The sequence below is a fragment of the Pan paniscus genome, chromosome 8 (assembly GCF_029289425.2).
Source record: "Pan paniscus chromosome 8, NHGRI_mPanPan1-v2.0_pri, whole genome shotgun sequence".
Lineage (NCBI taxonomy): Eukaryota > Metazoa > Chordata > Mammalia > Primates > Hominidae > Pan > Pan paniscus.
In genome coordinates, this window is record NC_073257.2 from 26,224,553 (window position 1) to 26,247,838 (window position 23,286).

The window sequence follows — 23,286 nt, forward strand, 5'->3', positions numbered from 1 at the left end:
GATTCTTTCCTATATCCCTGGGCTTTGGTAAAGACAGTTTAGCAGTACTCACCAATAGGGCGACAGACGCACAGAGAACACGAACACACATGTGCAGATATATGCATGCGTGGTTAAAGGATTTGTCCAAGGTGCCTGGGTGTTCACTGAATTCCCAGCAGAGCACAGGCATGGTGGAGGGTCTATTCCCTGTGCTCAGCCCCTTAGATTGCCAGCCCCTCATTTTTATCCTATGGAGCATCCCCTTTCTGCATCTGACCCATTGTGGCAAAGTTCATTTCACTCTTTCTGTACTTAAATTTCCCCTCTCTTACATGCCTAAGAACCTGGTCCAATTCAGTTCACCTGGAAAATGAACAGTGAGTTTCTTCTTGGCTGGAATATTATTTTTGAAATCTCCCCGCCCACCCCACTTGGCCTGCACAGATGGATCTGTGCTCCGTGGAGTGGGGCTTCTGGCCGCGAAACCCCTTGCAGGGCCCTGAGAAACACCGGATAAAATATTTTTCTGTTAAAGGCTACTATTTTCACCTGACTGTGGAGATGCAGAAGCTCTCAGCTGCTCTCCACTAACTATTCCTGTAGTAACCGTGGTGCTGAGATAAGCTCATCCCCTACACAGGAGTGGCTGTTTCAGGCAGATTACCCTGGAGGGCAAGCACGGCTTCATTCCTACCAGGTTATCACGGGCTGCAGGAACAGGGGCTACTGCACAGGTCCAAGCCCTCTCACTGGGCGGGGTAACTCCAAATCTCCCTCCTGTCCAGAGCTCATGGGGAGGGACTGCAGCTTGTTTTGAGCATCAGAAGCCATGTGTGAGCTGGAATTGGTGCCAAGTCCTCCTTCTAAGCCCAGGGCTGGAGTGTCAACAGCGCCTAAAATCCACTTTTGCTCCTCTGTAGAGTCTGATCTTTTTTCTGTCTCCCTGGGGCTACCTTCTTATTGTAAATGTCTCTGGCCTTATGGAAAGTGATTTCTTAGTTGTCAGGCCTGGTTTTAGGGAATTACGCTGCTGTTTTTGGGGATGCATATAACTTTAGGTCCAGCGGCAGACAAAGAGAGGAAAACAGTGGGTATGAGCTGCCCAGACCCCAGCCACTTGGGGCTCCCTGCATTCCAACCTGGGGCCCCACTGTCTCGCATCTGACTTAAGAGTACAGGGACTTTTTACAACCCTGGTGCTCTCTGGGGTACGATTTTGGGTGGAGGGAAAAATAATTTCATTTCTTTCACATCCACCCACAATACTAACATCCTAAAATTACAGCTCCTGGAATAAAACAATGTAGCACAACTGCTTTGGTGACAAATTCATTTTCGCATTGACCGTCCTGCCTGAAATACTTTTAGAAGCTCTAATGAGGGATTCTTCAGACTCTTCTGTAGCAAAGGTTTCCTATGGGGACTTACTGGTGTGTGTTACAAAGTGCTATAAAGCTTCCTTCCAGTGCCCTGGCAGGTAAGACAAACACATACACTGACACACACACACACACACACACACACACACACACGAGCCAGGGACACATGTGGCCAGATGAGACAGGGGATTGCTACTTACACACACGTGCGAACCCACTGCATTTATCAACACATGTAATTGAAAAGAAAGTTTCACTGTCTGATTTGAGCTCCATTCCCCAGGAGCCCCCACCCTCGCTCCCTGCTCCAAACTGACCATGAACAACGACAGCCCCAAAATAATATCAATAACACGCCCGGCAGAGAGCCACGCCATCCCGCAAGAAAAGGACTTTTCAAGCTTACCTGCGTGGGTCATGAACTTCCACGGAAAACTTCTTTTCTCTGAAGTACAGGTTTTCCAACTGTCTCCATTGGAATATCTGGACAGAAAACAGTGTAGTTTAAAACTCAGGAGGGGCTGGCTCCTGGGCCATCTTCCCCTCTCTGCTGGTTAACTTTCGACAGCTGGCAGTTTCCTTATCAAAACAGAGACCGTAGTCTGTGCCTCCTCCGCCTCTTGCTTGACACACACACACACATACACACACACGCAGCTCTCCAGTTCAAAACCAGGCAACGTGGGTGTGGATTTTCCTGCAGGTTCCTTAACTGGAACAAAACAAGTTCTTTTCAAGTTCTCTGCCTTCGGTCGGCCTTTGTTGGTTTGGTCGTGGCAGTCCCCAGCTTGGCAGACTTTTCCTTTCCAGGAGAGGGAGGAGAGGTGGAGACCGGGGAGAGGGACCCAGCAGGGAAGGCGGCGGGTGAGGGGAGAGGAGCGAGAGGAGCGAGCGCTCAGGAGGGAGCGGTAGCCATCTGCGTGGAGTGCTGAACTGAGCTTCCTCCCCTCCAGTGCTGAAATGGGAAGGCGTTCAAATTCCCAGCCTCCCATCGGGACTCCACTTCCTGCTCACTAATGTGTAAGAGCCTTGCAAAGGGCGGAGGAGGCTGGGACCTTATTTCGGGGGCAGGCAACTCAGGATCACAGTGTGAGCCTGTCAAGCCCATTCTTCTTGCTGCAGCACAAAGAAAACCAAGAGTTCTGTCGCCCGGAAGGACGCTGCGGCCGGAGTCTCTCCCTCGAGCTTGGCCAGGGAGGGTGAGAAGTGGAATGAAGGGGCCCTGGCGGTCATTCCTCCTTCGGACCAGTGAGCTCGTTAACTAAGAAGCCGACTGTAATGTTTGGAAGTAATTAGGGCTGCATCCAATTGCTCCAGGAACGGGGTTCCTTTCATTGGATGAAAAAGAAAGTTACTTTAACCCTCTGGGAAATATCACAGGAGGTTCAACTTGTGTGCACACACATTTGCATTAATATTTGCTGGTTACTGCATCACCTTCCACATACTGGGAATTTCGGTTTATTTTGCGGAAAGAAGGGGTAAAGTAGGAATCTTGTTCTTGTCTTTCTGCGGGGAACAGCTTCCCTGGGCTCCCCCCTTTCTCTGGCCACTGAGTTAAATGCTTTTCAGGGTCTTACCCCAGAGTCCTCGGACCTCAGGCTCCTGACCCTCTCTGACCTGCTCATGTTCTGCCCACCTTAGAGACGTGATGGCCATTTCCTGTATCTGACCCACCCTGTCTTCCCAGGCTGGGGACACTGCTAGTCAATGGTTGGCTAGTGGACCTAGCACCCCATATAAAACTGGGCTGGAATAAAAACTGCTTCTGGAATGGCCACATTCTTTTATCCTCACAATCTGCTCTCTGGAATTTTACAATTATTTTGTCTGCGTTAAGTACTGGGAAGGAGAATATCTATTATCTCTTATTACAGAGTTGCCTCTTTTGTCCCCGGCTCAGAGTGCATTTCACTCTGAAGCCCAAGGAAATTGTATTTTTCTTTCTTGTTAAGCATCAACTCCAGGTGGGTGGAGAGACACTGCAAGGAAAGCAAATGGCCCAAAGTTCTATGTTGGCTGACAGCTTTGTGTCAGAGATTCAACAGCGCCTTAGCGGAGTCTATTACTAAAATACACAGACCCAGGTCTCATGGTCCTGTCTGATGCTTGGCCACTATAAATCCTTCCATGAAAACACCCAAATTTCCTCTCTGGTCCCCAGGTATTATATATTCAGAGACATTCCACCTGAACTTAGCCAGAGCTACAAAAATACCAGAATGAACAGGTTCCACGACATTGGCCTCATAGCCTGGGGGCAGTACACTGAGCAAAGCGGTCAGGCAGGCAGGCTTTGTGGTCTGACTACATCTGTTTGAATCCAAGCTCCACTACTTTTTTTTTCTGAGACAGACTCTCACTGTGTCCCCCAGGCTGGAGTGCAGTGTCACGATCTCGGCTTACTGCAACCTCTGCCTCTCGGGTTCAAGCGATTCTTGTGCCTCAACCTTCCAAGTAGCTGGGATTACAGGACTATGCAACCACACCTGGATAATTTTTGTATTTTTTAGTAGAGATGGGGTTTTGCCATGTTGGGCAGGCTGGTCTCCAACTCCTGGGCTCAAGTGATCTGCCCGCCTCGGCCTCCCAAAATTTTGGGATTACAGGCGTGAGCCACCGCGCCCAACTCAGGCTCTAAGCTGCTGGACCTGACACAAGTTACAGCATTTCCTTTAGCCTCAGTTTTCCCCTCTGTAAAACGGCAAAAATAACCCCTCTAAGGTAGATCTCAGCAGCCACAGATCGTAGCACAGTACCGGCACAAAGTGACCTTAGATTTACTATGAATCCCAAATGCTCTTACTTCTCCCAAATCCTTGCAGATTAAAAGAGAGTAACTCCAGAACAACCAGAATCATTCTTTTCTTAGATTTCCTAACTCAAGCCCTGAGTTTTGGATTTAAAAAAAAAAATTATGTGTGTGCTGCAAATCCTTAAATACAGAGAATTTTTCTCCCAGTGCCTCTCCCCTCCTCTCAGGTAAGGGATGTGGATGGTACTTCAATGAAAGGGTCCTGTTGGCTGCATACCACGGCGGTCCCTCAGCCCCTATCCTGCACCCGCCTTGCTCAGGCAAAGTGAAGTCTTGAACAGGATCGGCCTTCTGGGTGTGCGACCTGAGGGCCCTTTGCTCAGAAGGTCCTTGGCTTGATTTCCTGCTCTGTTGTTGATATCTTGAAATTCCTAATAGGTTTTTTTTTCTTTCTTTATATCTTTATTCTTTTTTTTGTCTTGTTGCTATACGCTTTTTAAAAAATTAATTTCCATAGGTTTTTGGGGAACAGGCGGTATTTGGTTAATTAGTAAGTTCCTTAGTGGTGATGTGTGAGATTTTGGTGTGCCCATCCCCTGAGCAGTGTACACTGAACCCACCTAATGGGTTTGATCAAGGGGCCCTGCATTTCCATTTTGCACTGGGCCCTGCTCATTGTGGACTTGATCCTGGCCTTAGGTCCTGGCATGTACTGGTGCTGGCAGGCTCTGTGGGGTAAGGTGCCTGCCAGCCTAATGGGCAGGCCTGAGAGGTGGGACCCTCAAGCCCTCCAAGAGAAGGAAAGAAAGCAGAACCAGGTGTGAGCACGCTTGAGAAAACCCCTGTGCCTTTCATGGGAAGCCCTCTCCCCACCCGATGAAGAACCCCAGAGCAGAATGCTCCGAGGGGTTGTTTCCCTGGCAACTCCTGTCTCCTCCATTCCATGCAAAATAAAACACAAACCAAGCTTTGCTTTAAGTGCTCCCTGATGCAATTCGGCGTGGAGAACTGCGCGTCTGCCAAAGAGCCCGAACAAAACCATCTGGACTCTGCTGCATGGCCCCGTCTGTGGCTGCTGTAGCTGCCCGTGGGAAGGCCCTGCCTCCAGCTTCTGCCCTTGGCTGCGAACCATGGAGTCCCGGCTCCCAGGCCTATCCCCGGGATGATGCACTAGACATTTTTGTGGCAGGGTGCAGAACAATGGATTCCCCCTGATGCTTGCTTTAAGCATGAATTTTTGTTTTGCAAATGCAATCCTGGGAAGGAAGGGTAAGAGTAAGGTGAAGGGATGGGTGGTTTTCAGGATCAGATTGTTGCATTGAGACATTAGAAGGGCCCAGGAACGGGCTGGGTATGGTGGCTCATGCCTGGAATCCCAGCACTTTGGGAGGCTGAGGTGGGCAGATCACTTGAGGTCAGGAGCTTGAGACCAGCCTGGGCCAACATAGCAAAACTCCGTCTCTGCGAAAAATACAAAATTTAGCTGGGTGTAGTGGTGGGCACCTGTAGTCCCAGCTACTTGGGAGGCTGAGACAAGAGAATCACTAGAACCCGGGAGGCAGAGGTTGCAGTGAGCCAGGATCACGCCACTGTACTCCAGCCTGGGCGACACAGCAAGACTCCTTCTTAAAACAAACACAAAAACAAAAGGGTCCCAGGAACAGAAGAGAAGGTGTGCATGTCAGAACAGTAGCCTGATCCTTTTCTCTTCACTTAGGAGGGAGGGGGTGAGCTAGGGAGCAGGAATATGAAGGCAGTAGGGACCAGGAGGGTGGAAGCAGCTGCCCCTTGCCCAGGGCCGGGGTGCAGCTTGCTGGAAAAACATGTTCTTCATGGGGTCTGGGGCATTTCTGCCCATGGGCCCTTGAGGCTTAGAAGTCCTGCCTGTTAAATACCTCACTCTGAGGCTGGCAGAGCAAACACAACAATCAAATCAACAAACAGGAGATGCTCCACCTTGCCTCCCCTTTGTAAACAGGGTAAGGTGGGATCTGACTGAGCTGGTTTCGGGGCAGCCCCGATGGTCTGCGCCACCTCAGGGGAGCCTCCCGAGCTTGCGCTGACTCAGCGCAGCCGTCATAACCCACCACCATGTAAAGCTGCCAACACGCTCTGCCCCTCCGCATAAAAACACAGCAGGCACCCATAATGATCATCAGGATGACTGGGCCGGTTCCCTTAGAGATTTGTGTAACTGCTATGGCCAATTATATCCAAGGAGCTAATTAAAAAGCTAAAATACGTAGTTCTACCAATAATCAAAGAATGTATTAATTCATACCTATTAAATCAAGGGGTTTCTAGTGCATGTCATTTAGGCATCTTTAAAAAGCCCTGCAAACATCGTTCCTTTGATCTTTTGGCATCCCTCAAGAAGATCAAGTGGGAAATTTACTTCTTGGGTGAAACACGGCCCAGAGAAATTAAGGAAAACTGCCTAAGGCCACACAGCAAGTAAGTGAAGGAACCAGAAATAGAAGTCAAGGGCACCTGGTCCATTACTCTAACCTCTAACTATGTTGCTTTCCCCAGGAGTCCACCAATTAGTGGGAACAGCTCTTACTGACTAATGGATGGTTAACTTTACAAGTGGAATGATTTTTACAAATGAGCTACAATATGACTGTAAGTAGAAAGTAAAAAAGCAAATCTTTTTCGTCCTGCACCATGGCCTGGCTTTCCTTTTATACGGTAAATGATAACAAGTATTCTTTCCTTCTATCCTTGGAGTCCTGGCTTCCTCTAGTTTTCTATACAGCAATGCTTCAATACTCAGTAGCTTTCAATACTCAATGCTTTCCATACTCCAAAGACTAAAACACAACGACAACTGTGATGAAGGACAGCCTGGGCCAGGCGTGGTGGCTCACGCTTGTAATCCCAACACTTTGGGAGGCCAAGGTTGGGGGATCACTTGAGGTCAGGAGCTCGAGACCAGCCTTGTCAACATGGTGAAATCCTGTCTCTACTAAAAATTAGCCAGGTTTAGTGGCACGTGCCTGTAATCCTAACTACTCGGGAGGCTGAGGCAGGAGAATCGCTTGTACCCAGGAGACGGAGGTTGCAGTGAGCCGAGATCTTACCACTGCACTCCAGCCTGGGCAACACAGTGAGACTCCGTTTCAAAAAAAAAAAGAGCAACAACAACAAAAAACAGCCTGGATGATCTGGGCTTGCGTGAAACAAAACTTAGAGGAAACCACCAAGTAGTGGCTTCCTTGAGACTATGTCTGTCCCTGTTGTTGGGACTGGCTGATACTGGATGTGGATTCTTAGTTTCTGACCTAGACTTGCCGTGACTCCCAATGCGATCACAGGTCCTCCACTTCCCTGTTCTGGGCCTCAGTATCTTCATGTATGAAAACAGGAGGTGGGAAACACTTATCCACGAAGTGCAAACAAAAGTGGGTAATAAATACTGCCTTTGAGCCCTGAATGCAACAGGGTCCACTCTAAGTACTTAATGAGCAGGGACAAGTTACTGGTTTCTATTAGATGGCCTGCTGGATTCCCACATCCTGTATTTAGCTGAAGGCTGGGGCAGAGGAAGGGGCTTTGGCTCCACTGGACTTCCTCCCCAGCCAGCATTTATGGAGAGCTGGGACTGCATGTGGAGTGGTGGGCAAGCTCCCAGGACGATGCGGAAATAGACGCTTGAGAGGAAGCTCAGTCTAGTGGCTCTGATGCTTGACTAGGACTTTGGAGAACCTCGTCTTCCCCCGCTGTCCCTGAGGCTGAGTCACCAAGCTTCTTAATGATCTCCCTATGAGTAACTTCCTGCTTCATCCAGGGGGGCTATTACACAGAATCACAGCAGCCATCTGGTCCACCTCCTCCTTGCACAGATAAAGTAACCCCAGTAGAGAAAGGTTAAGGGATTGGCAGAGGTTAAATAAGTAATTGATGATGGGACCCACATCTTGTGACTTCTGGTCCTGGGCTCTTTCTAACACACCATGAAGCTCTGACAATGAACGAGAACAAAGTTGTTTCAAGCTTCGTGTTCTGAGTCTCTATATAAGAAGAATTAGACTCATGGACAGGAATAATCTCCAAGCTCAGAAGAAAACATACAAACTGAAAAACTCACTTCCTTATTTCATTTCTGCCCTTTTTACTTTCTAGAGCAGACTGGCACTTGCAAATCTTTAGACGGATTTACATTTTCAGCAAATACAAATGAGTTGTTTCACATCTAGAGGGCTGCAGGGCAAAATAAAGGAGTCACTGAACCCGAATCAGATGGAATTTAAAATGTGAGAGCACCCAGAAAGCTCCAAACCTGTGTTCCAGAGGACTGGCTCCCATGTGCCCTGGTAAGGTTTTGCTATTGGAGCACAGCTGGTTCTAAGGTGCAACAGAAGTAGGTATATATACACATTTATATAATATATATACATATATAATATATATACATATATGTAATATATACACATATATAATATATATACATATGTAATATATACACATATATGTATATATACATATATGTTATATACACATATATGTATATATACATATATGTTATATACACATATATGTTATATATACATATATGTAATATACATACATATATAATATATACATATATGTAATATACATAATATATACATATATGATATATACACATATAATATAAATATATAATATAAATATATAATATACATATATATAAAAAATATATATATATAAAAATATTCTTTTTTTTGAGACACAGTCTCACTCTATCCTCCAGGCTGGAGTGCAGTGGCATGTTCTCAGCTCACTGCAACCTCTGCTGCCTCCCGGGTTCAAGTGATTTTCTTGTCTCAGCCTCCCAAGTAGCTGGGATTACAGGCTCCCACCAACATGCCCAGTTAATTTTTGTATTTTTAGTAGAGACGGGGTTTCATCATGTTGGCCAGGCTGGTCTCGAACTCCTGACCTCAGGTGATCCACTCGCCTTGGCTTCCTAAAGTGCTAGGATTATAGGTGTGAGCCACCATCCTGGCCCAGGTATATGTTTTTAGTGGGTTGAAATCATATGTCAGAGGTTTTTTTTTTTCTATCAGTTTTTTAGGCATTCAATATATTTTACTTTTTACAAAAAAAGAAGACAGAGGCAAGGCCCTTGGGTTTCAGGCAGCACTGAATTCCCATTCCCTTTCCAACCATTCATGTAGTAGTCTTCTACTTTGTACTGGACTGTTCTCACAGGCAAGAGGAAACACATGGTGCCTAATACATGTTTATATTTGTAGCGAGCTTACAATCTACTTGGGAAGACAAGACATACATAAAGTAGCTGTATTCATGCTACAGGAACCCATGATTCCTATAGCCAGAGATGGAAACCATCTCTGGTTTCTGTACCAGGCTTTACAAACTCTATAGAAGTGCCGCACTGCAGGCTGGGCATGGTGGCTCACGCCTGTAATCCCAGCACTTTGGGAGGCAGAGGTGGGCCCATCGTGAGGTCAGAAGTTCGAGACCAGCCTGGCCAACATGGTGAACCTCTGTCTCTACTAAAAATACAAAAAATTAGCTGGGCGTGGTGGCGCATGCCTGTAATCCCAGCTATTCGGGAGGCTGAGGCAAGAGAATCACTTGAACCCAGGAGGCAGAGGTTGCAGTGAGTGGAGATCATGCCACTGCACTCCAGCCTGGGTGACAGAGGAAGACTCCGTCTCAAAGATAAAAAATTAAAAAAAAAATATTAGAAGTGCCGCGCTGCCTCATTCACATATATCTCATGCTTTTGTCTCAAATAATCAGTATTCATGACTGTTGTTTACTCTTGATTGTTCTGGTTTTCATTTTTAGGAGCAAGAACCCTGGGTGGGAGGTCAGGAGCCCTCAGGTCTAGCTCTGACTTTGTAAAGCCCTCTCCATCTTAGCTTCATCCTCTCTAAAACGAGGGGGTGTGTGGGCATTCCTACATTCTGTGCATGGGTTGAAGGTCAGCATTGTAAATCCAGAGAATGTCAAGCTGCAATTCTTTGGAATTTAAAAATAAAGTAGCTTGATTTAAACATTTCCTACCGATGGGAGACAATATAGAATAGCATGGATTAAAAGCATGGTTTTCAACGTCATACTGTCTGCCACTTACCGGCTGTGTATTCTCAGCAATTGAATTTGTGCCTTAGTTTTTTCATCTTTGAAATAATAGGAATAATAGCACTTTTCTCATAGGGCTGATGTACTAATGAATTAATATATGTTAAATGGTTAAAATGGTGCCTGGTACATAGTGCTGAAGAAATAATACGAGACTGGTGCAGTCAGTGGCTCTTGCCTGTAATCCCAGCACTTTGGGAGGCTGACACGGGTGGATCATCTGAGGTCAGGAGTTTGAGACCAGCCTGGCCAACATGGTGAAACCCAGTCTCTACTAAAGATACAAAAATTAGCAAGGCGTGGTGGCATGCATCTGTAATCCCAGCTATTCAGGAGGCTGAGGAAGCAGAATTGCTTGAATTCGGGAGGCGGAGGTTGCAGTGAGCAGAGACGTGTCACTGCCCTCTGGCCTGGGCGACAGAGTGAGACTCCCCCTCAAAAAAAAAAAAAAAAAAAAAGAAATACTATGATTGTACGCATTCCCCTCCGTCAATTACATACCAATATTACTGTTAAAGTAAAACATAAAAGTTATGAATACTTTGAACATATATCAGCACAAAGTACGGGTTTGTGTAATTTTTTTTTGAAAGACAACTCATATGGTGTCATGAGCATTGCAAAAACTGTTTTCTGTGAAATTGGATTGTTTACAATGCAAGCAGAAGTGGGACCCAGGGTCCCCATTCATTCGTTTGTGCTGGAGTTTGCTGTATTCTCTTTGGGGTTGTTTATTCCTAGTCTTATTGGCCAATTCCTCCGTCCACTGCAATCTTGACCAGAGTCAGTTTTGACCATTTTCCTGTTACGACTTCTAATCTCAAAACATTCACCCTGCGAAAAAAGTATCCCATTGTAAGATGACTCAGTCTTACACAGAACAGAGTGGGCTATAATGGGAACATATCAGGCCCTCCCAAATACCCAAACAATGACGGCAGATCACTGGCTTCCTAAATGGGTCTGAGGATGTCCTCCATCACTTGCACTGAAAGAGGCATCCATCTTCTTCAGAGATGGCCACACACCCAGCACAGGAGACAATGGCTAATTCTTCTCTGCAGCCAGGCCTAATGGAATCAAGATGTTCTTCCGGCCAATTGCATCTTCCTCATTGTCAGACAACGCGAGCGCTAAATTGATTTGGTTCATTCAGTGACAGATACCCAGAGCACCGGGCCTTGACCCCTTAATGGATGGCCTCTTTTTAACCCATCAAAAACCTCTTAGCTTCCTTTGGCTTAAGAGTCATTACTAGGGGAAAAGGGAGAAAGAGGTTAACAAGTACTTAACAAGCCCATTGAGACGTAGGCCATTTTGTTTTTCTCCATTGGACTTGATTTCCTTGTAATTTTCTCCCTAGAGGCCTCTCTCTGTATTATTTTCTTGTGTGTATTTTGGCTTTTCTTGCAGAAAGACTTTACCATAAAGCTTTGATGAATGTAAATACTTTCAAGAGAAGCTGGAATTGTTTTTCCTTTCCTATCCTCTGCCCCCTGATGTAATTCCTTCCCTCCTCAGAGTGCCCCAAGGGACTGGCTGGGGTCAGTGGGTTGAATGGCTGAAGCTGTCCAGTGATTTGGAATATCTGGGTCTAGCTTTGGTTTTTCTAGCAATGAGCACTGTGACCCAGTGATGTGTGGCTTAACCTCTCTGTGCTCCAGTCTTTCCTTGAAAAAAAGCCAAGGCTAATTCTACCTGCTATGACAGACCTCAGTGGGATGCTTCAAAGGGGAATTAATCAATCTGAGAAATACTTGGTACATCTGGGGAGAAAATGATGGTAGGCCATTTCACCCGCTTTGGCCAAGGCATCTCTTTCCAGATTGGTGTAAAGTTATTTTTTTTTTAATTTTTTAATTTTTGAGACGGAGTCTTGCTCTGTTGCCCAGGCTGGAGTGCAGGGGCATAATCTCGGTTCAGAGCAACCTCTACTTCCTGGGTTCAAGCGATTCTCCTGCCTCAGCCTCCCAAGTAGCTGAGATTACAGACATGTGCCACCATGCCTGGCTAATTTTTGTATTTTTAGTAGAGATGGGGTTTCGCCATGTTGACCAGGCTGGTCTCGAACTCCTGACTTCAAGTGATCTGCCTGCCTCAGCTTCCTAAAGTGCTAGAATTACAGGCATGAGCCAACGCACCTGGCTAAATTTTTTTTTTTTTTTTAAATCAGGTTTTGACTACTTTGGAGGACAGGCTTTAGGGAGAAACCTGTTGTTCTTGTTTTTTTTTTTTTTCCAGGGGTGGCGGGGGGGTTGGCAGTTGGCATTTCTCTTATGCCTGGTCCAGCTCTATCCAGAGACGTGGCATCATAGAGACATCCCGATCTCCTCTGTAGAGGTCATCGGACTGTATGGAAGATGGGGATGGGATAGAAGAAAATGGACTGGCAACCAGCTCTGCAGGGAAATACAGGCATACACTCACAAGTAACACCGTGCTTTATCACCCATAACAAAAAGAAAACGAAATGTCAATACTCTACCCTAGCGATATCTGTGTGAGGCAAAAAAAGAAAAAAGCAAGCAAGCAAACCAGCAAGGGCTTTGGCGTTTGGGAATAATTATTTAACAGCAGCTTGTTTGCACTTTGGAACACCTCGTGCTTCCAGAGCCGGCCCATCCTGCTGGGGAGGGGAGAGGTCCCAGCGCTGCTGTCTGGCAGACCTTGGTTTCGGTGGGCACCAGAAGCGAGGCAGATCGCTTGCTGCTGCGACTTCACGTGTGAGCTCCAGGCTCCCCTGGTTGGAAGGTGCCAGGGAGTGAGGCGGGTGAGCAGGCATCAGGCCAGGGGTTTGTGGTTTGCTTTTCAAGTCAGGCTGCTGCTGGGAGAAGGAACGCTTGCGGTCTCGCCAGCTGCTCTGCAATTGTGGCGGCAGCCAGCAGAGATAGGACGCGGTGGGCCTGCCCCGCTCCAGCCTGGACTTTCCACTTGGAGGGCCTGACTTCTCCGCTTGACCCGAGACATGCAGGGGGCTGCGGCTGGGCCACGGTCTCTGCAGCTGGGGCCTTTCTCTCTACGGATCCTCTTGCAGGAGCAATTTGGTATCTGCTCTGCGAGGTTTCCTTCCAGAAGGAAGTGAGGACTTCAGATCTAGACTTTCTGTCTTTCCAGGAGGGCTGGTCCTATTTAGAGCTCTGCTCTTTCCCCCAGAGGACTTCTGCAGTGCGCAGATTGACTTGGGGAAACTGAATTGCGGGGAAGAGGAGGGGCGGAAGCAGAGGAGGAAGCTGAGGCGTCTACTCTGCAGCCTGCCTTAAACAACTTTCTTTTCACCAGGGCTATCCCAAGCCTCCCAAAATTCCCAGCCCTGGTCTGGGCCAGTTCTCCCAGATATTCATACACATACCTCTGCCAAAGCAATGATCATGTGGTGCCGTAATGGCTGTTTTGCTCTAATGTCTTCCTCAACCAGACTCAAATTTCCTTGAGTATGCTTTCCTGGCACCTAGCATGTACCTGGGGGCATATTAGGCACTCAATAGTTGTCTGTTGAGTGAATGAATGAATGAACGAATGAAGAGCTTTTTGAGATATTAGCTATTATGACAACTGAAGCTCAGAGAGGTTAAGTCACTTTCTCAAGGTCACACAGATGACACATGGTGGGAGGTGACACTTGAGCCCTCCTCTGTCTGCTCAACTCCGTGCTATTTCCACCATGTGAGGAACCTCCAGTGGCTGAACCCAGATATCTTGTTAAAAATACATTTCTAAGCTGCAAGGGATGCGATAATAGGGAAATGGCAATTAGAGTCAGCTCAAGGAGGGACGATGGTAGGAGCCACAGCCGAGGAGCCGTAGCCCTTCTTTCTGGCAGCTCTGTTAGAACTGAACTCTACTCTTCCAAGGTGAACTGGGGAAGTCTACAATTCCAGCAGCTCATGGTCTCAAACTGGAAGCCTACTCCCAACCTAGAGGTCAGATCTTTACAAATCATGTTGCCTAGAAATTGCCTCTGTCTGCTTGAGGTGGTCAAGAATGACCCCAGGCAGGTAGGACCCCGACTGTAACACCCTTGAGCCCTACTTGCAGGTGCCGATTCACAGCCCAAGGCGGGCAGGCAGAGTTGGGCACAGCATGTTCTGGCTGTGTAAGGTTTGGTGTTAAACAGGTTTACACTTTCCGGAAGGTCAGTTCAGCCTGGGCTTCCCCTCTGAATCAAACTCATTAAGAAGAAGGAGGGGGAAAAAAAAGCCTTACACAGCTTCCTAAGTATTGGCTGGTTCAGCAGAAACAAGCTGTTAAGACTGGCCAAGACAAAGAGGTTACTAGAAGTCGACAAGCAGGGTTTCCCAACTGAACAGATCCTTAGAAGAAAGCAAAGAAGTCTAGATTAACCAGAATTATTCAAGGGTCTGCAGTACTCCAGCAATTCACTCAAGATATCCTCATTACTCTGTGTTCTTTTGGTGCTATGGACAAAAATAAAATCAAAGGAGAGCCCAGATGGGAGCAATTTTTTATGCTTTTCATTTTTTCATCAGCAAACCTAAGCTGTAAAAAGCCAGTCCCTCTCCTCCATTCTCCTCCCAACTATCTTGCTCGCTACGTGGAGCTCTCTGCAACCCTTCCTTAGATGAGTTATATTCTTTTTTGAGACAGAGTCTTGCTCTGTCGCCCAGGCTGCGGTGCAGTGGGGTGATCTTGGCTCACTGCAACCTCTGCCTCCTGGGTTTAAGCAATTCTCCTGCCTCAGCCTCCCGAGTAGCTCAGACTACAGGTGCGCGCCAGCACGCCCAGCTAATTTTTGTATTTTCAGTAGAGACGGGGTTTCACTATGTTGGCCAGACTGGTCTCGAACTCCTGACTTCAGGCGATCTGCCCACCTCAGCCTCCCAAAGTGTTGGGATTACAGGCATGAGCCACTGCACCTGGCCCCAGTTATGTTCTTAATGCATCAGTCTATGAGGCCACTATCCACAGACATAAGGAGGAGTCTGTGAAATTAGCAGTGGGTGGCAAAAATGATTAGATATTCTGCTCCGGCGACTTTTATCCATTCAACAACCACGTGTTGAGTAGCTACCATGGACCTGGCACTGTCAGGCACTGAGGATACAGCAGTGTATCCTGTACATTCTTATGAAGGGAGAGGTGGGCAAATAAATACGAAATAAATAAGAAAACTACATGGTACATACAGTAAGTTAGAAGATAACAGGTTTGAAGCACAAATGTGAACCAGGGAAGGATAGGACAGGGTTTGCCATTGTTAACAAGGTAGCCAGGGAAGGTGTTGGTGAAGTGACATCGAGTCAATATCAGAAAGAAACTAGGGGCAAAGCTGGGCAGCTATGTGAGGGAAAAGGATGACTGCAGATACAGAAGTCAGGGGCATCATTTGTGTTTTTGTGTTTGCTGTACAAGTGTAGAAAATGCTGAAATAAACATCAAAGGATGATGGAATATTATGCAGCCCTAAAAAAGGAATGCAGTACTAATGTGTGCTGCAACAGGGATGAACCCTGCAAACGTTCTCTAAGTGAAAGAAGCCAGACACAAATGGCCACATACCATATGGTTCCATTTCTAGGAAATGTCCAGAATAGGCAAATCCATAGGGACACAGAGTAGATGAGTGGGTGCCTTGGGCTTTGGGGGATGGGGAGAAATGGAGAGTGACAAGGTACTCCCCTTGTGGCCCTCTGCTCTTTTGCCTACAGAATCCTAGTCTGGATTAATCACAGATCACAAGACAGTCTTTGATTAAAACTCAGTGAAACTCTGGCTGGGCCCAGTGGCTCATGCCTGTAATCCCAGAAATTTGGGAGGCTGAGGTGGGCAGATCACCTGAGGTCAGGAGTTTGAGACCACCCTGGCCAACATGGTGAAACCCCATCTCTACTAAAAATACAAAAATTAGCCAGGCGTGGTGGCGGGCACCTGTAGTCCCGGCTACTCAGGAGGCTGAGGGAGGAGAATCGCTTGAATCCAGGAGGCAGAGGTTGCAGTGAGCCGAGATTGCGCCACTGCACTCCAGCATGGATGATAAAGTGAAACTCCACCTCAAAAAAAAAAAAAGAAAAAAAGAACTCGATAAGACTTATTATTTAAAAGGAGCTAGCAGTCCAGGATAAAACAGAGGATCCCTAATTTTTAGTGGCATCCCTTGTCCATAAAAAGCTCCCCCACCCTTGTCAGATGGCACTCCCACTAGGGCCGTCTTCTCACATCTGCTCTGGGGGTCTCTACAGAGGGCAACTCACTTCTTCCAGCCTGTCAGCACCAGGCCAGCTGGGGCAGTGGCACCTCAGGGTGCTGTTCTTCTACCTCGGGGATGGGCAAGCACTCTCTCATAGACACGGCTAGTGAGGAGTCTGGCCAGTGATCCATTTTTTAAATGGGTTTTCAAACCTTAAACATAAACTCAATTATGTCCTTAAAAATACACATGTGCATGCCTAAAAATACACACACACATACAGAGGAAATTCTCTCAGCTGTGACTTCTACTGCTCATTAAAGGTAGGACTGGGGTTGGTTTTCAGTCAAACGTGAGGACGGAGAGAGGCTGCAGGGCAGAGCTCCTCTGGCTCTTGGCTTTCCTGTTCAAAGGCCAGAGAAGAGACACCCATGACAAGGCTGTGCTCGCTCCAGGGGGTACAGGGACCCCACACAGTGCAGCAGATGCCAGGGTACACCTTTCAGAAAGATTATAAGCATTGGCAAAGAGATTTGCAAAATCCCGTGCAGCAGAAACACCTGTTGGAAAAGCTAGAGAGAAAGAATTGGGTGGTTGCATGAACTATTCCACTGGCCAGGGCTCTTTTTTTTTTTTTTTTTTTTTCTGACTCAGGGTCTTGTTCTGTTGCCCAGGCTGGAGTGCAGTGATGCGATCATAGCTCACTGCAGCCTCGAATTCCTGGGCTCAAGTAATCCCCCCACCTCAGCCTCACAGGTAGCTGGGACTACAAGCATGCACCACCATACTCGGCTAATTAAAAAAAAAAAATTTTTTTTTTTGTAGAGTCGAGGGTCTCTCTATGTTGTCCAGGCTGGTCTTGAACTCCTGGCCTGAAGCAATCCTCCCGCCTCAATCTCCCAAAGTGTTGAGATTACAGGCATGAGCCACTGTGGCCGGCCTCATTGGGACTCTCTGGTCTCCCCAATCACTGGTTTGATTCTCACCTACACAGGTTTGTCATGAATTATGCTGCCTGTGAGTAACTTCACCGCTGCCTAACTAGAGCCACAGGATAGTAAACTGGAAGTTCTGGCGGACATTTTATGATGAGCAGTATCGCTAGAGAGGGCCATGAGCAGACCATTCCATAGAAGAGGTGAAAAGCAAGGGCAGGGAGCCGGTTAGCTGGGTCTTCACGCTGGTTAGATAGATCTCCATGCTGGTTAGACAGATCTCCATGCTAGTTAGCTAGGTCACCATGCTGGTTAGGTAGGTCCCTATGTTGGTTAGCTAGGTCACCATGCTGGTTAGCTAGGTCTCCATGCTGGTTAGCTAGGCTTTTATGTTGGTTAGCCAGCTCACCATGCTAGTTAGCTACATCCCTATGCTGGTTAGCTACATCCCTATGCTGGTTAGCTAGGTCACCATGCTGGTTAGGTAGGTCCCTATGTTGGTTAGCTAGGTCACCATGCTGGTTAGCTAGGTCTCCAAGCTGGTTAGCTAGTTTTTATGTTGGTTAGCTAGGTCCCCATGCTAGTTAGCTACATCCCTATGCTGGTTAGCTAGGTCACCATGCTGGTTAGCTAGGTTTTTATGTTGGTTAGCTAGGTCACCAAGCTGGTTAGCTAGGTCAACATGTGTCTTTGCTTGCCAGTAACCCTGGTTTGTTTGATATCATGGAATAATTATTCACTAATGTCCCTTTTCATTTGTAGTGGTATCTTGGTTTGGATATTAAAACCCTATGGTTACTAAAAGACAAATAACTTTGATTCCACTTATATGAGTGTTCAAACTCACAGAAACAGAAAGTAGAATGATGGTTCCCAGCAGATGGGGGGAGAGAAAAGAGGAGTTATTGTTTCATGGGTAAAGTTTCAGCTTTGCAAGATGACAAGAGTTCTGAAGATCTGTTGCACAATGATGGGGATATACCTTACTGAACTGGCCACTGAAAAATGGTTATGATGGTAGATTGTATGTTGTGTGCATTTTATCACAATTTGAAAAATATCTTCTGGTTAGATGACCCCGAAAATCCCTCACCCACAATTGAGGTATAAAGTGTTTAGGAGGGTGGAAACTGAGAGAGCATTTTTAGAAATGTTCTTGAGAGGGAGATGTTCTGTGAACTCTCTGCCACCCACAGGGGGAAGGTAGAAGATGTACTCTTCTCCTTGAACCTGGAAAGAGAGGGTTCATTAGGGTTACCTGGAGAGCTTAATAGGTATCCCCTGACATCAGAAGAACTGAAGCGGGGATGGAGCTCAGATGGGAGAATGGAGAGATTTAACTTTAGAGCAAGTTTGAAGCTTCGATTGTCATAAAGAACTGGACACTCTAATTTCTTAATAAAAGCTTATTTTGCTATTTAAAGTGACTGGGTGACTTTGTAATACCTGGGAGTGATCAGAAAAGTCATGGGACTGCCCGTGTTTTTATTGAGAGATAAAGGAAGAGCATGTTCAAAGGAACAGTGGGAGATAAAAGAGATTTGTCGGCCGGGCGCGGTGGCTCATGCCTGTAATCCCAGCACTTTGGGAGGACGAGGCAGGCGGATCACGAGGTCAGGAAATCGAGACCATCCTGGCTAACATGGTGAAACCCTGTCTCTACTAAAAATACAAAAAACTAGCTGGGTGTGGTGGCGGGCGCCTGTAGTCCCAGCTACTCGGGAGGCTGAGGCAGGAGAATGGTGTGAACCCGGGAGGCGGACGTTGCAGTGAGCTGAGATAGTGCCACTGCACTCTGGCCTGGGTGAAAGAGCAAGACTCTGTCGCAAAAAAAAAAAGGAGATGTGTCTTTTCAGTCCCAGGTGGTCGATGTTCTTATTATCCTAGCAAAGTCTTCTGTTTTCCAGCCAGAGAAACCAGATCTGTTCATAGGTTACTACCGGTTCATGGCTTCTTTTGGAGCGAGCGAGGCTATTGGATGCTCCTCTGCAGTGGTTTGGGATCCAACGATAGCATTTGGTTTTGATTTGCTTCTTCAAATTGCATCCAAGGTCAACGGGGCTCCCAGAGTAATGGGAATCTGCATCTGTAGAGTTATTTAGAAGCCAGCCAGTCTCAGGGCGGCTGCTACATCATCTGGCTGGGTGTTTATTTGCATGTTATAAATACCAAGTGTTGTGTTTGACCCCTACTGTCCACACAATCAACGTGGCTATTTATATGGCCTTTCTCAGTGCTGGTCCACGTGCCTTTTCAGGGGCAGGGAGAACAGCAGGTCGAGCAGACCAGGCATTGTGTGGGAAGCAGATGAATCCTGGGAGACACATATCCCCAAAGACATATCAGCTGCAGTAGAAAAACTGCTTTTGGTTATTTAATCAGATCTAGCTTGAGCACTGGCTCCACGGGAGTCAAAGACAGACGTGGGGTTACCTACTTAGAAACTGGCATTTTCCCCTCCTACCACTTTCTTCTGGAAAACTGTTGCTTTTCATCCTTTCTTTTATTCATGACTCCCCTCTGGCTTTAAAATGAGCTTGCTTTATTTACCTTGTTTTATTTCTCTTTGTTTCTAGTTTTAAGATTCCTTCAACATCAGGATTCCCGATCATCTCATCAACCGACTTGTTAAGAAAACTGAGGCCCAGGGAAGTGACTCACAATTGTGTAGAATTGTGAGGTGCCTTGACTGCTGGGCCAGGTATCCGGCAAATAATGGCAGGGGGCAGGGGCAGGCGTGCAGCACCCCAAGGGTATGTCAGGCCTGGAGACTGACCTCAGAGACAACTTGGGGAGATTCTTGGAGCTTGAGTGTACCCCTTCCAGGAGGTGCCTCCAAGCATGTCACCCTGGGAGAGATTTAGACCTGCCCCTCTTTAGGGGATAATTACATTCCTCCCCTCCTGTGACTTTCCAGATTAATTACTCTCATGCAATAGCTGCTCTCTAAGAATTATTCACCTGGACAGGGCAATGCTTTTTTTTTTTCTGTTCATAGACAGGTCAACCTTCCTCAAAGGTGACAGTCTGACACCAGCATGGGCTTCAACAAGAACACAAGATACAGGCTGGTGCCCTTGGGAGCTTGGCTTACCCAGACCAGTCTCGGGATGGCCTTCCCAGGGCCCTGTGGGAACCGAGGAACCCTGGCTTCCCAGGTCCAATGACCAAGAAAAAAATAACCCTCTTCACAAAGAGATGTTGTTTGCTTTTCGAGGCCATCCCACCTCTTGTTTTCAGTATAAATGACTGTAACAATATTTGCTATGTCAAGGCCAATGCCACTTTTATCCTGGGGAATGAGAAACTCTGTGACAAGTAAACTTATTCAAGATGGAGAAAGTTAGACTACATCTATTCTGTGTCTCTTAGTCCCCACTTCACAGATATAAAAAGAGAGGCACAGAGAGGTTAAATAAATTGCTAATCATGACTTTCTAAAATAAACTGGAAGTGAGTTAGTGCCAAGGAAGTGAGTTAGCGCCAAAATTCTTTGGTCAAGAAAATTCTTCTTTGGGGGCCTGGGCAACATGGCAAAACCCTGTCTCTGCAAAAAATACAAAAATTAGCCGAGTGTGTTGCACACGCCCGTGGCTCCAGCTACTAGGGAGGCTGAGGTGGGAGGATTGCTTGAGCCCGGGAGGTCAAGGCTGCAGTGAGCTATGATGGCACCACTGCATTCCAGCCTGGGAGACAGAGTGAGACCTTGTCTCAAACAAACAAACAAACAAACAAAAAAACAAAAAAGAAACTTCTGTTTTGGGTCTCGGAGTGGATATGGAGGTCATGAAGGTCGTGAATTTACAAAACATCTCTCTCTTTTTGTTTAGAAGTGTAACCGCTCTAGGAAAGAATTTGACTTTAACTCAGACTAAAATGTCTTCATAACAACAGCAAAACAACGAAGTAGGATCTCATAGAAAGGTCCTCGTTAACTGCCTGTATGCAGAGCAGTGGGCCTTAAGCTCCACTGCCTGTGCTCAAGTCACCTTCAGGGCTTGTGGAATTAGACTGCGGAGTCCCATCCTCAGAGTTTCTGAGCTCGTAAGTCTCAGGCGGGGATCCTTAGTTTGCATTTCTTTCTTTCTTTTTTGAGATGGAGTCTTGCTCTGTTGTCCAGGCCGGAGTGTAGTGGTGTGATCTTGGCTCACTGCAGCCTCAACCTCCTCAAGGCTCCAAAGTAGCTGGGACTACTCCTTTGTATTTTTGTATTTTGTGTGTGTAGAGATGAGGTCTTGTTATGTTGCCTAGGCTGGTCTCCAACTGCTACCATCCTCCTGCCTCAGCCTTCCAAAGTGCTGGGATGACAGGTGTGAGCCACCTAGCCTGGCCGTTAGTTTGCTTTTTTTTCTGAGACAGGGTCCCACGATGTCGCTCTGTTGCCCAGGCTGGAGTGCGATGGCACGACCTCGGCCACTGCAACCTCTGCCTCCCAGGTTTAAGTGATTCTCCTGCCTCAGCCTCCCTAGTAGCTGGGATTACAGGCACATGTCACCACACCCAGTTAATTTTGTATTTTTAGTAGAGATGGGGCTTCGCTATGTTGGCCAGGCTGGTCTCATATTCCTAACCTCAAGTGATCCACCTGCCTCAGCCTCCCAAAGTGCTGGGATCACACGTGTGAGCCACCACACCTGGCCAGAGTTTGCATTTCTAACACATTTCCATGTGATGAGGATGCTGCTGGTCCAAGGACCACACTGAGAACCACTGCTGTAGAAGATACCATGCAGCACCGACCAGCCTCTTTCTCCCTGCAGGACTGAAGGACGTACGCCCTCTCCCGGAATCGTCTCAGCTACAGAGAACCACCTTGCCCAAGGTCGCCACCCTCTTGCCAAGGGGGTCACTTGGATCTAATGATTGGTTAATGCTGGGGGCAGGGGGTAAGGCTTGGCCCCCAGCCTCAACAGTGATGGCGGTGGCTCCGGGGTCATTCTAGCTTCAGAGTTTCGTCTAGGTTGGGGGAGCCATGTTGGGACTGCATCAGCTTCTCTCTCTGCCTGGTTCTGCTTCCTTTACTTTACCATTTGTTGTTAGTCCAGGGCACACCCCAGTAAACTTCCTGCATGCGAGTTCATCTTAGACTGCTTCCCAGGGAATCGTAAGTACAACACTCGGGAGTAGAGAGTCACTGAAACGGCCCTAGCTCTGAGAGACCCCTCCTGACCAGCCATCACCCCTCCCGCTCTTCCTTACTCTGATTTATTGTCTTCGTAGAATTTAACTCTCAGGTCTATGGCCATACCGCCCTGAATGCGCCTGATCTTGTCTGATTTCGGAAGCTAAGCAGGGTCGGGCCTGGTTAGTACTTGGATGGGAGAATTTTGTGCTCGAACACTATTGCTGTAGATTTCTTTAAAAAATAAATTTGACTGCCTTCCTCACTAGACTGTAAGCTCTGTGCATGCAGGGACGTAGTCTCTCTTGTTCTGCAGAGCCAAGAGCAGGGCCTGGTACCCGACAGGCACTCAGACAACACTTACTGAACAAGTGAATGAACTTCCAGGCAGGAAGAGTCACACATCCTCACCAACAACTCCTAGGGTTTCAGAGAACTGGAAAGTCTAGGAATACAGAGGGTGCTTTCAAAAGTGTTGTCTGTTATTGGAAATGCGTTATGTTTGTTTAGTGCTTTAGTTTTATTCATTTTTTTTTAAAGCAGTTCATTCAATATTGATAGCAACCCATATTATCATAAACCCCCATGTGGTGGGCAGGATAGAGGGTTGCTTTGAAGCACTGGGAGAAGAGAAACCGGCCTTGGTGAGTTGAGTCTCTTGCTCAGCCAGGCCCACATGGAAATGCTGGTATCCTGCCTCCTGGACCCATGGTCCCGTCTCTGTATCATCAGCAGAGGCAAACTCAAGTCAGTTGCCACTGAAACTCACCGAGTCTGACTTTCCCCCATGAATACTCATATGGGGGCCATTTTATGGGAGAGGATTTCATATTCACCACCCTGTACGGAATTCTAAGTGCTAGCTCAGC

The 23,286-nt window shown here is 47.1% G+C and overlaps 1 protein-coding gene across 12 annotated transcripts in view; it reads right to left on the reverse strand.

The window, feature by feature from the left end:
* FRMD4A (FERM domain containing 4A) overlaps positions 1-23,286 on the reverse strand; it is a 688,283-nt gene that overhangs the window by 59,466 nt on the left and 605,531 nt on the right. For all 12 annotated transcript variants that reach the window (XM_034930005.4, XM_034930006.4, XM_055092430.2 and 9 more), the window contains one exon: positions 1,768-1,844. In XM_034930005.4, coding sequence (XP_034785896.2) covers positions 1,768-1,844 — 77 coding nt within the window. The remainder of the gene's footprint in view (positions 1-1,767; positions 1,845-23,286) is intronic.